This window comes from Marmota marmota, unplaced genomic scaffold (assembly GCF_001458135.2).
Source record: "Marmota marmota marmota unplaced genomic scaffold, marMar, whole genome shotgun sequence".
Lineage (NCBI taxonomy): Eukaryota > Metazoa > Chordata > Mammalia > Rodentia > Sciuridae > Marmota > Marmota marmota.
The window spans coordinates 32,429,792-32,446,602 of NW_026000142.1; the positions used below are offsets into that span (position 1 = coordinate 32,429,792).

The 16,811-nt window shown below is 34.7% G+C and overlaps 1 protein-coding gene across 3 annotated transcripts in view; it reads right to left on the reverse strand.

Annotated features, from left to right (window-relative positions):
- Positions 1-16,811, reverse strand: part of Pclo (piccolo presynaptic cytomatrix protein) — a 418,833-nt gene that overhangs the window by 171,739 nt on the left and 230,283 nt on the right. For 2 of the 3 annotated variants that reach the window (XM_015488416.2, XM_048786242.1), the window contains exons 5-6: positions 14,984-16,811; positions 12,615-14,629 (exon numbers count right to left, since the gene is read on the reverse strand). The exon at positions 14,984-16,811 is cut by the window's right edge and continues 3,258 nt beyond it. In XM_015488416.2, coding sequence (XP_015343902.2) covers positions 12,615-14,629; positions 14,984-16,811 — 3,843 coding nt within the window. The remainder of the gene's footprint in view (positions 1-12,614; positions 14,630-14,983) is intronic. The other variant, XM_048786243.1, reaches the window with a different exon arrangement.

Genomic DNA, 16,811 nt, shown 5'->3' on the forward strand with positions numbered 1-16,811 from the left:
ATATATATATATATATAATTTCTAAGTTAAATTATTTTCAAGTAACTTCAGGAGAGAAAACAATTGTGGGAGGGGACGGACAACATGGAGGAGACTGACAGTCAATAGAGATGGACATTAAGAAGGTGATTGGATAGAAAATTAGGTGTTGGGTCATCATTGCCACAGATGTAGGAGTTACTCAGGACCTGGCAGGACTTTAGATGGTATAATATCAGTTTATTACCCAGAAGTGGAGTCACGTGACAAGTCATGTGTAGAAGAAGCATGCTGTATTCTACTATCAATGTAAAGGTATTCTTGAAGAGAAAACTAACATCACTGGGTTTTTGGTGCTTTCCTTTATGTTTACTTGCACGAATAGGTTTTGAGGCATTTTTCCATGCAAAAACAAATAACCAATATGCTCAGAGACCTTTTCTACATTACTAGACTTCTGATTAAATGCCTGTTTACCTTGCTATTAATTTAGTCTCATATTCTTTTGACAGATAGCCCATCTAGTCTGACAATTCTCCTTAAGGAGGCTGTTACATGTGTTGACTTCTGGCTGTTTTGTTTCACCTTGCCTATTTGGGTTATTTTTTATCATAAAACCTTGACTCCAAATGCAGACATAACTCACTGTGGAGTCAATAGGGCTCTCTCTGGGTTACTGCTTCAATTTCCCTTCTCTCTGACCGTTGTTACCAGGTAAGATTGGACCAGTCCTTGAACCTTCCAAGAATAAGGAAAATTCAATAGGATGTTAATTAAGTACCAAAGGAACACTTTCTTGTCTTCATTGTACTTTAAGATTTTAATTAAAGCCTCAGCACTTCCATTTTTTGAAATTATCCTGAGGTTTTCAATTTTATAGAAGATTAGAAATTTCTGTGAAAATTATTTCAAGTATTCCTCAGAGTGGCTACTTTTAGAAAGAATAGGCATTTGAGAAAACAGCTTGCTGAGGGCAAAATGTGTTTTTCAGGACTTCTCATTTACTTGACTTCCCATTTCCTGGACAGACTCCAGCCCTCGGAGCCTTGCCTTACTGGCATCGCTACATGGAGGACTTCTTGGCTCATGTAGGAGAGGACAAGACTGTATCTGTTTGGTTCCTATACAAGAAATGAAGAACTGCTCCCAATAAGATCATAAAACTTATAGATTTTAAATGCTGACATTGAAGAATTATGCTTTCAAAAATACACAGTAGCACAATGACTTGTATTTGAAGATGACATCAGAAGTCCAAATTTTGAGGCCCTTTCTCAAAATAAGGTTAGGGTGAAATGGTCTGCCTTGATTTGGGGGGATTTTTCTTTCTAAATGAGTGAATTCTTCCTCATAAATTTAAAAATCATATCCCTCTCAGATATATGTAAAGTTTAATAGTTTGTTTTATGTGTGTGCATGGAAGGCAGATCTTGGTTACTTAGAGAAATAAATAGAACATTACTTTGTGAGATAAATATTTGTGAGGTTTGGCCTAGTGCCTCTTTGAAATCGTTATGGTCCCTGCTCTGGCCAGATTATTGACATTTTATAGAAGTTAACTATTACTTGTCTTTGCACATTAAATAACATTAAAATATGATATAACAAACTATTCTAATTAAGTAAGTAACCTAATTTAAGCAGTCATTTCTCCAAATAAATAACAAAATTGACCAGAAATATATGAAAATATGCTCAACATCATTAGTCATTAGGGAAAGGAAAATCAAAACCACAATTTGATATAAATTTACAACCACTAGGATGGCTATAATAAGTTTTAAAATAACATTTACTAAGTATTCTTTTTATTAATTCTTTTTATTTATATATAACATTGGAATTCATTTTGATATAACTAGAAATGCATGGAATATAATTTGCAATAATTCAGTCTGAAGTACTTCCCTTTTTGCTCCTCTCCTTCCTCCCCATGTTCCCTTCTCTCTAATGAACTTTCTGCTATTTTTTTTAATTAGTGCCTTATGGATATATATAATGGCAAGATTCACTGTGGTATATTCATATATGTAAACAGGAAAGTTAGATAAGATTCATTCCGCTGTTCTTCCCTTATTCAATCCTTCTTCTTCCCCTTTAGTCCCCTTCATCTACTCCATTGATGCTTCTTCTATATAATAATCATTTTTAAAAAATGAAAATAGGTATTGGGAAGCATGTGAAGAAATTATAACTCTCATACATTGATAATGGGACTGAAAAATAGTTTAACTGCTATGGAATAGTCTGTCATTTCCTCCAAAAGTTAAATATGAAATTACTGTGAGTTCCAGTAATCCTACTCCTAGGTATACATCCAAAAGAATTAAAAAACAGGTATTCCAAAAAAATACTTATGCATTAATGTTCTATGCACTATTCTCAATAGGCATTATGTCCCTTAATAGATGATGAACAAATTATAGCATACATGATACAATGGAATTCCACTGTACAAAGGAATAATGTACTGATAGGAACTACAAAGTGGGAGAACCTAGGAAACAAAAGCCAGGCACGAAAAGCCACATATTATATGATTCCATTTACATGTATATCCAAAATGGATCAATGTACATAATCAGAAAGCACACTGATGGTGGCCAGAGGCTAAGAGAAAGAAATGGATAGTAACCACTGAATGGGGAGGTAGTGGTGAGTTTATAGCATTAAAGAATATACTGAATGCCACTGAATAGTTCATTTACAAATGGTTAGTTTTAGTGAATGTCATCTGTATTGCAAAAAGCAGTCCCTAAAAAAGTATTATTAATTTCCAATATTCTGAGATACAGACAAAACTCATTTACCTTTTAAAATAGTTTTAGTTCCAAAATATATATTAAAATTATGTTTTAATGACACATTTCCTGATATTGACAAGTAACATCAAAACTATAGTTTTATACATTTGTCAAAATATTCTGTTTCAGTAAGGTGTGGTGACACACACCTGTAATCCCAATGGTCCAAGAAGATGAGATAGGAAGATCAAAGAGTTCAAAACTAGCCTCAGCAACTTAGCAAAGCCCTAAGCAACTCAGCAATACCCTATCTCTAATAAAATATTTTTTTAAAAAAAGGCTGGGGATGCAACTCAGTGGCTAAGGGCTCCCTGGATTCAATCCCTGGTACCAAACACAAAACAAAACTAAAAACCAACAAAACTTCCATGCTTAATTTTATATAAAATAATAAAGTATATCAGTCACAATTTTAAAAAATCTGCTTAATTAGTTTCATAGTCAAATATCAAAATCCTCAAATCTGCAAATTTTATCACGTTCCTGAATTACTCAAAAGTAGTATATAAAATGTACTTCTCATATTGATTAATTATGCTCTGATATGCTTTTGGAAACTAATGAAATTTGCCAGTAGTATCCCATTATATATTTAACATTTTAACTGATAATTATAAAAAAATCAATAATTATACTTTTCATAGTTTTCACAAATATAGCCACCAGCAGGCTCTATTTCAGTCTCAACTGCATGTTATTAACCAAAGCCACCCAAACTTTGTGCTTCACTAATACAGCATTCATACATTAGAAAATACACTATGAATGGCTGGATTATTTACTAAAACATTCAGTTGTGTTTTATTTTTGTTATGAGATTAGTATAATGAGATGTTTTCTCTCATTTTAATCCTTTGAAGGTAGCTGCTCATTAGATTCCAAGACTGCATACTTGGCCACCATATCTTTTGAGTTATAGTGCCCACGCAAAGCCTTCCTCTTCTCCTTAAATATATGTAAATTCTAGTTGATGGAATTTCCCAAGATAGGACTTTTAAGAGCAATGGCTTTGGAAGCCACTGGAAGCACCATGGGTCAAACTTGGCAGATATAAACATAGAGCTGTTCTCTTTAAAGAGCCATCAGGACTTGGAATAGGACGACACCATCAGGGAGCAATAAAGAAATGATCTGTCAAATTGTTTTAATGCATTAAAGAAATATTATGTTTAGATGTTCCAGTGTTGTAAGGTGAAATATTAACTACAAAAGTATAAAATTTAAAGCATGGCTAGTGTTAATGTCTAGAAAACAATTTTACTTTAGAAAGAAACTGCTAAGTGAGAATTTAGATATTATTTTTAGCAGATTTGTTGCTTTACTGAAGGTTTTATTTTCTTGAATTTCTCTAGGAGAAAAGGTACTCAGAGGAACTGATGACCTCCTTTTTCTTCTTCCTTTTAATCTCCAAGTATGAAGTTATTAGAAAGTAAAAAATAGCTCTTCTTGTAGTTACAACTTCAAAAACTTACAGGAAATTTGTGCCCTGTGCCTTCAGCCAGACTGAAAGAAGGCCTGATGACTAGAGAGCATGAACAGAAACAATGCAGTAACTTCAATGAATTCACATAACTTAGAGGCTATGGAAACAAGATAAGCAAGAATTACAATAACGGGAGAATGCACATGCAGCTCTTATTTTCTCATTTATATACCATTTAACCTTCATATGATACTGCTGGACTAGGATCATGAAACCTATGTACAACTATCTCATGTTTCATGGGCAAAATCATTTATACTCTACCATGGGTTGAACAGTCTATGTGGGCAATCAGAAGTAGAATAATAAAGTTAACAAAACATTCTAATAATTAAGATGACAATTTGTCTGAAGACACTGACAAAAATTTAAAAAAAAAACACATTAAAATGCACTGCCCTTTGAGCAGTGTTTTTATACTCTAGGGTGCTAAATATTGTAGTTCTGCCTTTAGTCATTCCATTTTGAGAACAAATCATTGGCCCATAATGAGACTGTAGTTATTCCAACGCTCCTGTAAAATATTTAATGATACTCTAATCAGGACAAAATTAACTCTATTTCACATGGTACAAAATACAAATCTTTAATGATGCTATGTTTCTGACATGAAATATTAGAATTATGACTATTATATGTGTTTTTAAGAGCATCAGATCATTAGCAATAAGAAGAATGATTTAGTATCTTCATATCAAAAGCTATGGCAAATATAATGATGATTTTAATAGAGGCACAAAGCCTTGACTAAATTATATGACAAAGATATTTTTTTAATTTGTTTTACTTAGTTACACATGACAGTACAGAGTAGAATGAAACAGACATTATTATTACTGTGTGTATATATGTGACAAAGACATTTTATGTTCAGATTCTTGTAATGCTTTTAACCACAAAATCACAGGAATGTCTATTGTTGTTTATTTTTCCATCATTGATTAATTATTCTTTGGTATGGAGCACAACCATGAAACATGACATTAAAATAGTTAAGACATGGTTTCATCTTTCCAATGAATAAAATATCTCTTATTCATAAACCTAAACCATGTGAAAAAGCTCCTCTAAAATTAAATAATAAAACATTCTTTTAAAGTTCTTGACTATGGCTCATATTCCATATTCCATATGGACTATGGAAGCATTTGTTTTTTAGAAAATAGTACAATTAACATTGATTAAGGGATAGTAAATTAAATCATATTAGTGTCAAGAAATATTCTATTGTGGATATAGAATATAAAACTCATCAAAAAATGACAACATTTTTACTAAGTGTCATTTTGAAAGTCTAATTTTTCCTTTCGTTTCTCATTTTTCCCTATTTAGTACCATAAGAACAGAAGTTGAAGTGACTACATTATTAAGTGATTTTCCAAATGAATAATCAAGGAAACATGAGCTTACTGGTTGCTGTGCCTTTGTATGAACATTTATAGATATCAATTCCTGACATAAATGGAAGAACTTTTTGAAACCACCAGCAAATATTTTTTTTCTATATACAATGCCATTGTTATTTTTGTTAGAACTATTTCTGTAATTTCAATACCTATAGCACAATGAAAAAATTCATGTACATTTATTCATGTCAAAGGAAAAATTAACGTTGGGATGTGAAGTGACTTAAGAAGATTTTAAAATTCTTACACTTAGAGTAAATTAATTCTTTAAGCAGTGGTTTGGGCCCAGGTTCAAAGAAGTAAATGACTAAACTATATAAGTGTCCTCTCTGCTTGGAGAATGAGCTCTGTAATTAGGGCTGAGTTCTGGTAGGGGGAATGAGAAAAAAAAAGAGAAACTTTCCTTGCCCCTATTATGCTAAAATATACACCTGATATGTCAGAAATAAAATTTGGTTAAACCTATTAAAAGTGAGTTACTCGTGTAGTTAAAAGGGTTTATCAGAGAGGCAGAACAAATTTTTGTGTATTTTTCATACACTTTAACCATTCAATTGGGAAGGAAAAAGAGGGAGAATGACATTTATAGAGTTACTCGTTGTTCTCCATAATGCTAAGCTTTTATTTGTGTTTTTACTAGTAATTTTATAAAATTGAAAGTGGCCCTTTCAAAATGCTCACACAAAGGCACTTTGTTAAGAAAACCAACTAAAATAGCAGTTTTATAATCCAGTTTAACAATATCTTATATTATTATCAAGGATTGAAATTAATTTTTTCCACTGTTTTAATCTGAATCCTTTCTAATTTCTTAAGGTGAAATTAAAATAGGTAAATATTCCCTTTGCTATTTATAGCTTCAGGCAAACTATCTGTTTATTTACTAGTTCATTTAAGACTCAATTTAGCTTCCCATGCTTATTCTCCTGCTTTCCTAATTCAAATTCTACTTAACATTCTACATACAGAACTGTTAGTACGTAATGGTGGAGGCTTACTTAATGCAAACAGTATTGATATTTGGTAGGTGTAGGGGTACAAAGAACAGTGATCTCAACTTTAGAGTTCTCATTTTTAAAATATAGAATTAAATCAACATAAAGCATACAGAAAGTATTTTGTAACTTGACAAAGCAACTGCATGTGAAATATTTTATTCTGTTATATAAGGCAATAAGTCTTAAGTATTTTATGTGTATATGCAGACTGTATGTATGGATATTGCTTAATATAAATATATATTATGATGTTGAATATGATAAAAAAATAGCCAAACAACTATGGGAACATGCTGTGATGCTATCACAAAATATGCATTTCAAAATATACCCCAAACTTTTCAAATTTTTATATTAAAATAATTTTTAGTTGCTTGTTCTCTTTTTTGTCAATAGTCACTAATGCAACAAATTATGAAGTCCTAAATAATTAGTAATTTTTACAAATATAGAGATATTAAAAAATTCATGCATGTTTATGTGTATATTTTGGGGGAGATATATTTGGGAGAAGATTTGTGTAGCTTTATTATAAAGCCAATATAAACTTCTCAAGTAGTAAAAATAGGAAGTGTAATGAATTGTTTAAAACTAATATGATACAATATTTAGGAAGTCAATGAACATTAAATAATGCTCTGTGTTATTTAACTTGGTCAGTCATACTAAAATCTTGGTTAAGTCAGGACTCCCTATGGTAGCTATGCTGGTATATCAAATATTCTAACAGGTTTTGGCAGAGGTCTTCACTGTGCAATTGGAACATAAATCAGTTCCTAAAAAGTCATGTCAATTTGCATGTTTTGAAATATGGATATCTTAAAAGTGTAACAAAAATGATCTTTCCTTCAGCATGCAAAGATTTGTTATGGAATCAATTGTTAAATATGATTACAATGAAACAGCAATATTAATTACTGAACACTAAATTGAAATCACCTTAAAAATGTGTACTCCCTCCCATTTGTATATGTGAATTCATTTGTGTTTTTAATTGATTTTACCAAATCTTCTTAATTTTTAAGGACTATAAATTATTTTACTGATATTTCTTTTGCAAAACTCTAATATAGTACTTTCTATTTTAAGATAGTTGGATTTTAAGGTAGAAGGTTTAAATCTTAAAAAAGAAATATGTAATATAATATTATTAATGAAGATAAAGATACAGAATGAGTCTTCCATCATTTACAAAGCCTGTCTTTTAATATATGAATATCTTTTATATATATGAACAATTTTTTTAATATCCTTAAATACAGCTGATTTCAAGAAAGTAAGTTTTAATACATTGATTTCTTATGTAGCTTTTCAAAAAGGGCAATGAAAAAAAACCCTAATAAATATTATTCTTCAAATCCCATTTGGCCATCATGGCCATTATTTTCTAAACTCTTTACATTAGAAGAAGATAAAAATAAAATGTTGACAAAAGTAGAATTTCTCAATTTAGGCTATGGAAATTTCTCTCAGAAATAGATATTGAAAAGTTCCCAAAATCTTAAAAATAGCTATCAAAACAGCAATCAGTGAAGAAAAACATATTCTTGTAACAATCAGTTCATGAACACCATCTGCTTTTTAATAGGATTCTGGCTTAAACTCTGAAACAAAAATATTTTAATAGAGTCTGCCTATTACTAAAAAAGCCCTCAAATTATTAAACAAGTCAAAAAGTAGAACAGAATAGTTCAACACTTCATGGCTTATGTACTTTTATGGTCATGTATTGGTAAAAAATATTTTAAGTGTAGCCTTTCAAAGTGAAAAAATTAGCATGTGTTATCATTGATAAAGCATGAACTATTCTGAAAACTATCTTTTAAATAGCAATCTCATTAAAAATTCTTATGGTTTAAGAGAGATAAATCTTGGAATGAATTAGGTCCCTTGTACCTCCAAGTAAAAATTTTTAAATTTACCTTGCTATTTCTCCCAATGGTTGACATCACTTTCTTCTCTGACTTAGAAAAGAACATGATTAATTAACCCACTTTCTTGAAGTTACTGATTATCTGGAGTACTGATACAAATCTCTCATTGTATAGAAGAAAGAGAGGGGGCATGAAGAACATATTTTTGTGCTGTGGTCTATGAAAATTTCATAGAAATGAAGCTATCGATAACCCACAAAACATACCAAAATACTGGATTAAAATAAATCCTGAGAAGATATAGTGTCATGCATTAAGGAAATGGAAGAACAACGAGGAGAAAGCAGAAAAAAATACTGTAACAGTGAATTATACAGAAAGTGCAGTAGGATAAATATGGTTTTGCTTTTGCTTTTGTCAATACCAATAGAGTACAGGTAGGAGTTGGGAATTTGTGAATCCTTCAAAATGAAAACCTTGATGGCTAAAGAGGTGAATTTACACATCAGATTAATCAAATAAATTATCAAGAGAACCTATTATCAGTGAACTTAACAGACAAAAATCCTCATCCATAAATAAGAACTTATATTCTGCTGGAGAAAAAGATGATGGTAGAATGTGATGGACATCATTATCCAAAGTACATGTATGTAGACACGAATTAGTGTTAATATACTTTGTATACAATCAGAGATATGAAAAATTTATGCTCTATATGTGTAATATGAATTGTAATGCATTTTGCTGTTGTATATAAATTAAAGAATTAATAAAAAAGAAAAAGATGATATTCAATGAAATACACAACATCTTTAAAAAGTGATCCATGCAAATTAGGGGCAGAAATAGAGACTTATGGTGATAGGTAGACATTTAACAGAATCAAATAAGGAGAGCATCTCTGTGGTGGTGAAATCTGAGCAGAAACCTGTACAGAGGAGTGAGACATGCAAAGATCTGGGAAGAGATCCAGATGTGAGCCCTGGATGGGGTGAGGTTGGTGCATCCAAGAACAGTTTGGCTGGAGCAGAGTGAGGAGCTGTGGGTGTCTGGAGAGTGGCTGAGGTGGTGAGACAGGCAGACATCATAACATATGGGGCCCTGTTAAGAAATTTATCATATATTCTGAAATTGATGTAACTCTACTGGTGAGTTTAAGCTGCACAGCCAGTGGAATAACCCAATGTACATTTTAGAAAATCACCCTCATTGCTTTTTAGAGACTTGACTCTAGGGAAGGCAAGAGGATAAAGGGGCCAGGTTATAGAGCACAGTGGAAATAAAAACTGTTTGGGTTCTGGATCAGGCTGCCAGGGTTAATGTATGTAAAACCCAAATTATATTCCTTGCTATCTGGCCCTCCCTCAACATTCCAGTTCCATTTACAGTACACTCTCTCCTCCTCTTTGCTGTGTATATATCCATCATTCTGGACCTCTGTACATTTTATTGCCTCTATTTAGAATGAATTCAATTTTTCTCATCATGGTACAACAGACATGTACAACCTTCATGCCTAGAACTTCCTCTTGGAGCCTTTCCTGACATTTTGGGAAAAGGAGATGATAACATAGAATCTTGTATAGTATAACATATATCATCCACACTGTATTATGTTACTTGTTTTATCTTAATGCCCAATAAACTCTAATTCCCCCACCCCCCAATTTTATTGGTTTGTGAAAATTTACAATCTGTAAACTACTGAGCTCTAGATTTCTTCAATTTACATGACTTTGACTACCACTTAGGAAGATCTCAGTACAGTTAATATCTAGTAATCCATAGTTATAATTAAGAAATTTAATTTAAAATAGTTTCAAAGCATGTCTAGACATTTGTATAAAAATTTAAAATTCACATCTTAAATTCAAAGTATCTAAAATGTTAAAAAAAGGTCTTTGATAGTTTACAAATTTGTCTACTTTGTGCACAATAAATCTGACTTTATATACAGTTGGTTCACATTAAATTATGCATTGATTTTGACCATTTGGAAGAATTTCTGAATTGTGTTCCAAAGCTCAATACACCTAAGATTTTTCACACTCAGTATTATTTTATAAGTTTACTCATTTTTTATGACTAAACCATTAATCAGTATTGTTTACACAATCAGTAGTGCAACCTTGTATCACCCTATAGTATATTGCCAAATCCAAAATGAATACTATCAGGAAAAATACTGGTAACTTGAATCTCTTTTTTAACTAAGTGCATTTGAATTAAGAATATATGGAGACGGACTAGGGTTGTGGTTTAGTGGTAGAGTGTTTGTCTAGCATGCGTGAGGGACTAGGTTTGATATTCAGCACCACATAAAGAAATGATTAAACAAAATAAAGGTATTGTGTCCATCTACAACTAAAAAAAGATTTTTTTAATAAAAAAAGAGTATATGGAGAGATATTAAGTACACCAAATATAAAAGCCTGTTTTTTTTTTTTCTTAATGACAAATGCCTGGAATAGGAATATTACTTTTAAATATTGTAAAAACATATTTTAAAATTTTCTACTCGACTCATTAAAAGAATGTATAGAATACAGCTATAAAAATAAATATCTACACATTGTAACTGAAATAAAAATCACTCCTCAAACTGGATAAAATCACAGTGCACCAATGGTTCTCTGACTAGATATGGTCTCTGAACCTCACTTGATGACATTTTTACTTTTTAGATATATTGATTAATAAATAAGAATATGATAGCAAAATTCCATTGTAAAATTAGAAAATTAAAAAAAATTAACTTAGTAATATGACTATCGATCTGTCTTTGTATCTACAAAGAGACTCACAGTGATATATAGTAATGTATTTTTTTTAACCCACAGCCAGTGTTTAACACAAATGGACCAGTGAAAATATGGCATTATCACAGAAACACCTATTTAGAAGTGTTAGTATTTAAAGACCTAGAGTTCAGAAACTAGTGCACTAGGCAGAGCTCTTAATTTGAATAGAAGACTTGTTTTAAGTTGAACTATTGTACTTATTAAGCACCTCCTGAAATAGCTACATATTAGATTTTCTTAATTACAATATGCCTGCTTTCCTAACTGATTATTATTAATAATTCTCATTCTTATAGAGATTTTCACAAATATGTCTAAAACATCTGTATGTTTTCCCTCAAAGCATATGTACACATTTTTAAATAATCTCTACTATTCAAACAAACATAAAAATTCCTTTTGCTTCTACAAGTACTAGGACCAAGTGTCACTTGAGGTTAGGCTAACAAAGTTTCCAGATATAAAATAAGCATGGATGAAGTATGATAATTATATTACTCTTTCAATCTGCCAGTCCTAGAAATTCTCTTTTTTGAATAGTAACATCCTAAGATTTTTAATGTAAACATTCTAGCTGAAAGAAGAGAAGATGGACCAGATTATGTCTACAAACCTTCCTATTAATGAATTCCAGTACTTAGAATCTAAACTTATGAACATTCTTTGTCAAATCTGTTTATAGTCAATGTTTATTCCATCATGTTTAGAAATGAATACCCACTGAAATCAGTTTACAATTGATATTTGGGATATTTTGATATTAAAACAAAATATTCAATCTCAATAAATCATAAAATAATAACCTTCTTTCTGGGCAAAATAACACAGCTTGGGAGGCTGAGGCAGGAGGATCTCAAGTTCAAAGCCAGCTTCAGCAACTTAGTGAGGCCCTAAGCAACTCAGACAGACCCTGTATCTTAAGTAAAATATTAAAAAGGGCTAGGGATGTGAATCAGTGGTTAAGTGTCCCTGGTTCAATCCTTGGTACCAAAAAAGAAACAACCCGTCCCCCTTCCCCCACACACACATCATTCCAAACAAAAACAAAAAACATTCTCATTTTGCCTCACAGAATGTTTTGTTCCCTTGGTTTTTAAACATATGCTTTTCTGTTTTTTCCTCAAATTTCCAATGTAATAGTCTTCCCTGACATTTAGTATTATATTTCTAGATTACCACAAGCTTTTATTTACCTTCTAAGGTCTGCAAACACATGATTAATAGCAACTCATCCATTGTCTTCTAACTGAAAAGAATCACGCTTACCGTGAAGCCCTCGGTATACTGAAAAGGAGCCCTGGAACTTTCGTCTGCTGTTGGACTCAGAGGCTTGGGGTCAGACATAGAACGCTGCATCATCTTGGCTGTCTTAGGACTTGCTGGGGGAACTTTAGCCATATCTGGATGCAGTACTTTCTGTGGACTTATATCATCAGGGAGGGGTTTTTCATAAGGTACAAAGGCTGATTCTAAGGCTTTGCCTGATGAAAGTGGTGAGATGGGTGAATAAAGGACTTTTGGAGATTTGGGAGGGGAAGGAGCCAGCTGGAGTGTGGAATCTGCCCGAAGGTGAGTTGAATAACCAATCTCTAAAGGTGTTGGGCGTTTCTTGTCTTTGGGTGGAGATGTGGCACTCAGATATTGAGGACTTTGTGTGTCTGAATCTGCTTCTGTTTGACATCCTAAACTGCCCCCTTTGTAAGTCTTTTCAGGTGCTGAAATGTGTTTAATTATTTCTACCTTAGCGTCCACTCGAGCTCGTACGGAAGGTGTTCTTATGGTTCCAACTGGTTCAGTTTGCACAGATATCTCTGCTACTGTCTGGACCGCTATGCTGGAGACTTTAGAAGGGGGTTTGGTCTTGTCAGCCTCTGCTGTGCTGTCACCATATTTCCCCGCCCGAGCCTTTCTCCTTGATCGAGCGGGCATGTCCCACTCGTCCTGATCTTCATCATCAGTTTGGACACTGGTATCAACGCTTTTTCTAGTTCTCCTTCTCCTGCTTGCACAGCTCCGATCAGCAGCATCTTCATCGTCTGTTTGTACACCACTGTCCACTATTTTTTTAAAACTTCGGGGATCGTCTGCCATACTTTCCCCCATCTCATCATACTGTCCCCGGACTTTCGCTCCAGAACTTCTCTTTTTGGGTGGTTTGTCCTCTTTTACAACAACATCTGTTAGTGGTATTTCTGAGACAGTACTCAGGATGCCAGGTGGGGCAATGTACTGTGTGACACCATCAGACTGGACCGTGTACCATCCTTGACTCTGTGGTATCTCAATGGCCACTACAGCGGAAGCTGTGGTCGTTGCATCTTCAGTTGACCAAAACTGACCACCTTCTGGGGCAGCATACTGACCTTCCAAAATTGCCTGCTCTGTAGTAGTTTGTGGGGAAGCAGTTCCAGAAGGGTCATAATTATACTGGTAGATCTGGCGAATCTTCTGCTCCTCTAGCTGCTGGTGAAGCTGTTGTTGCAGCTGCTGGATCTGCTCGAGCTGTAATTGCTGCTGGGCTAGTGTCTCCTGCCTCATCATGAACTGGGCCTGCCGCTCTTCTTCTTGCTGATAGAGAAGGTGCTGCTTCATAGACTGCAGCTCCTCCAGCTTTTTTTGAACCATGATCTTTTCTTGTTCTCGGAACCTTTGAATTTCCTGTCGCTCCCACTCTAGTTCCTCAGCAAAGCGCTGTTGCTTAATTTTCTCCAGTTCTAGGAGCTCACGCTCTAAGTCAAGTTGCTGCTGCTGTTTGTCTTCTCCAGGGACAATTAAAAGAGTGCTTTCATCTCCCACCATTTCAGAAAATATTTCAGATGCTGTGGTTAAAGTGGGAACAGAGTCTATTGTCTCAGCAGTGAGGGTTTCCATAGTAATAGTTTGCAAGCTGGCATTGATATCAATACCAGTCACTGCAATGTCTGTTTCGGATGCACCTGTTGTTATGAAATATGATCTAGCCATAGGCTGGCTCTGGTGCAGGGCAGATAATGAAGTCACTGAATCAGTTGTATGAATACCAGACAAATCCCTCACAGTGGTGCTGAAAATAGAGCCAGGTTGTGTGGTAATGGCAAATGTGGAGGGGATCGGAGTTGCTACTGAAGAATAGACAACACCATTAGATGACCTCAAAACACTGCCCACACCATACTGGGGTGCTGGAGGTGGAGTCATTCTTGCTGTGGAATACTGTGGAGTACTAATTCCAACTCCTGAAATGACTTGTCTTGTTTCTGGATATGGACCTGTAGTCTTGCTTGAATAATCCATTACCTCACCTGAAATACAGGGTAGAGTTATAGTCCAGTTCTCAGAACGAATGATGCTTTTTGGGTATCTCATCTTGATGAATATAATGAATGGGACCACATGCAAATCCATAGGTTAACCTAATTATGTACGGAATAAAAGCAATGTTGAACATGCAGGCACATGCAGGCAACTCTGGGAAGAACAAATTAAAAACTGAAGAAACAAAAGCGCACATGTACTCAAAAAATATGTTGCCAAAACATCCAAAGAAAGAGAAAAAGTAACAAAATTGGAATGGGGACCGCATTTTCATCCTGAAATGAGATGAGGGACACCATAATGATATTTCAAGGAAAGGTCTGTTGCCATATCATACTGACCTGTAGTAATTCTCCCTGAAGTTAGATCTACTGCTGCATCAGTTCCTCCAGAATAATCAAAAGCATTCTTACTTTTATAGAAGAAATGTCCAGCATCTGCTAAGTTAGTGTCAGACATAGAAGGTTTCATTCCACCAATCCCTTTGTAACCATATGGCCCTGAACGGTCATATTGATAGTGGTCATCTCTATAACCAAAGCGATCCTCAGGCAGAGTAGTTGCAGGCTGCTGTGCTGTACAGCTCCTTCCAAAAGGTAACTTATAAACCATGTCACAGCACACTGCTCTTCTTCCTGCAGTCAAATCCACAGGTTTTTCATCATCTTCTATTATTTTGGTTACTACACTTGAAGTAGATTCGCCCATTGTTACAACAGTTCTATGAGACTTTGTTGTACTGAGATCCACCACTTCCCCATCAGTGATCCCCTGAGATGTAATACTATCAGTCCATCCATTTGTGACACCAACAGGAGGCACAGTGACAGGTTTTGTAATGGCCAATGTTACTGCATGTGCTGAAGTACTTAGAGATAAGTTGATTGGAGCTTCCTCTCTAACTGCAGCAAAGGCCTGGCTAATTGGCATCCTGTATGGGGACTCAGCATGCTTTGTTTTAGTAAGCTGGAGTGGTGCTGTCATTGTATGTTCTATACTCATTAGGCTTTCTGTGACTGTAGTATAACTTGTAGTAGCTGTGCATGCAGCAATAGTCACTGTCTCAGTGTCCAGGGATACTGGTGTCACAACTGATGAAGTTGCACTGAGGTTTATAATGGAAGGTTGAACAGCACTAATTTGTCTACCACAAACTTCATTTGCTGTGGTCTGTCTCCTCACATCCATTGCAGAAGCAGAAAGATCCATACATTTTTCAGTTGCTTTAACTTCTACTTTTGGTACTGTACGCAAATCAATGACATCACCAACAAGTTGCAACTTTCCGTTTTCCTTGTACTGATACTTCTCTGAATGTAGGCTATCTAGAGCAAGAGGCTCTGGAGGAATTGATATAGAAACACTGCTGGGACCAACACTAGGGGCTATACTTCTAGCAACTGAAACCTCAGCCTTGGAGACCTCAGTTGTGTGAAACTGAGTAACTGAAGTTGGAGCTGCTTGAAATGAAGATGGTGTTACAACAGGGGCAGCAGAGAATGTCTCCAAAGCTCCTGAAATGTATAGCATTTCCTGAGAACTTGGAATTTCTGTAGATGTTATAGGAGGAACTACAGAAAACACTGGTTCAATGGAAACCAGATCTTTTGGGGGTGATCCCAGGGGCCAACTGGTAATTGCTTGACTAGCTGAAGAATCTGTTGGAGTTCCAGGTTCAGATGGCAGTGTAATAACCACATAGGTTTCCATGAGGGATTTGGAATATCTTGGTGAAGATTTGTTAGAGTGTGGGGAAAGTGGGGAGGTAGGGGAAGGCAATTTATAATCTGCTGAGGTCACTAAATTTAAGGTCATACTTGAAGTTAAAGATAGACCTGTTGGTTTGGGATATGTATCTGTTGGTTTTTGTGCAGTTACTGGTTGCTGAGGAACTGCTGGTTTGGGGGCAATTGGAGGTTTGCTTGGCTCAGGCCTATGTGTAAATACAAGTCCAGATGGAATTGAAGAAGGCTTAGGAGGGACAGGAGGAGGGGCAGTGGTACATATTTTTGTTACCGGTAACTCATCACCCCTCTGAACAATTGGTGCCCCTATAGTAGTAATAGCATCAGCCAGAGGTGTAGCAGGAGTAACTGGAGTCACTGGAGCTGCAACTGTGAGCTTTTTTTTAGGATGAATAGTTGGTTTAGGTGAGGTTGGTGGGGGGAG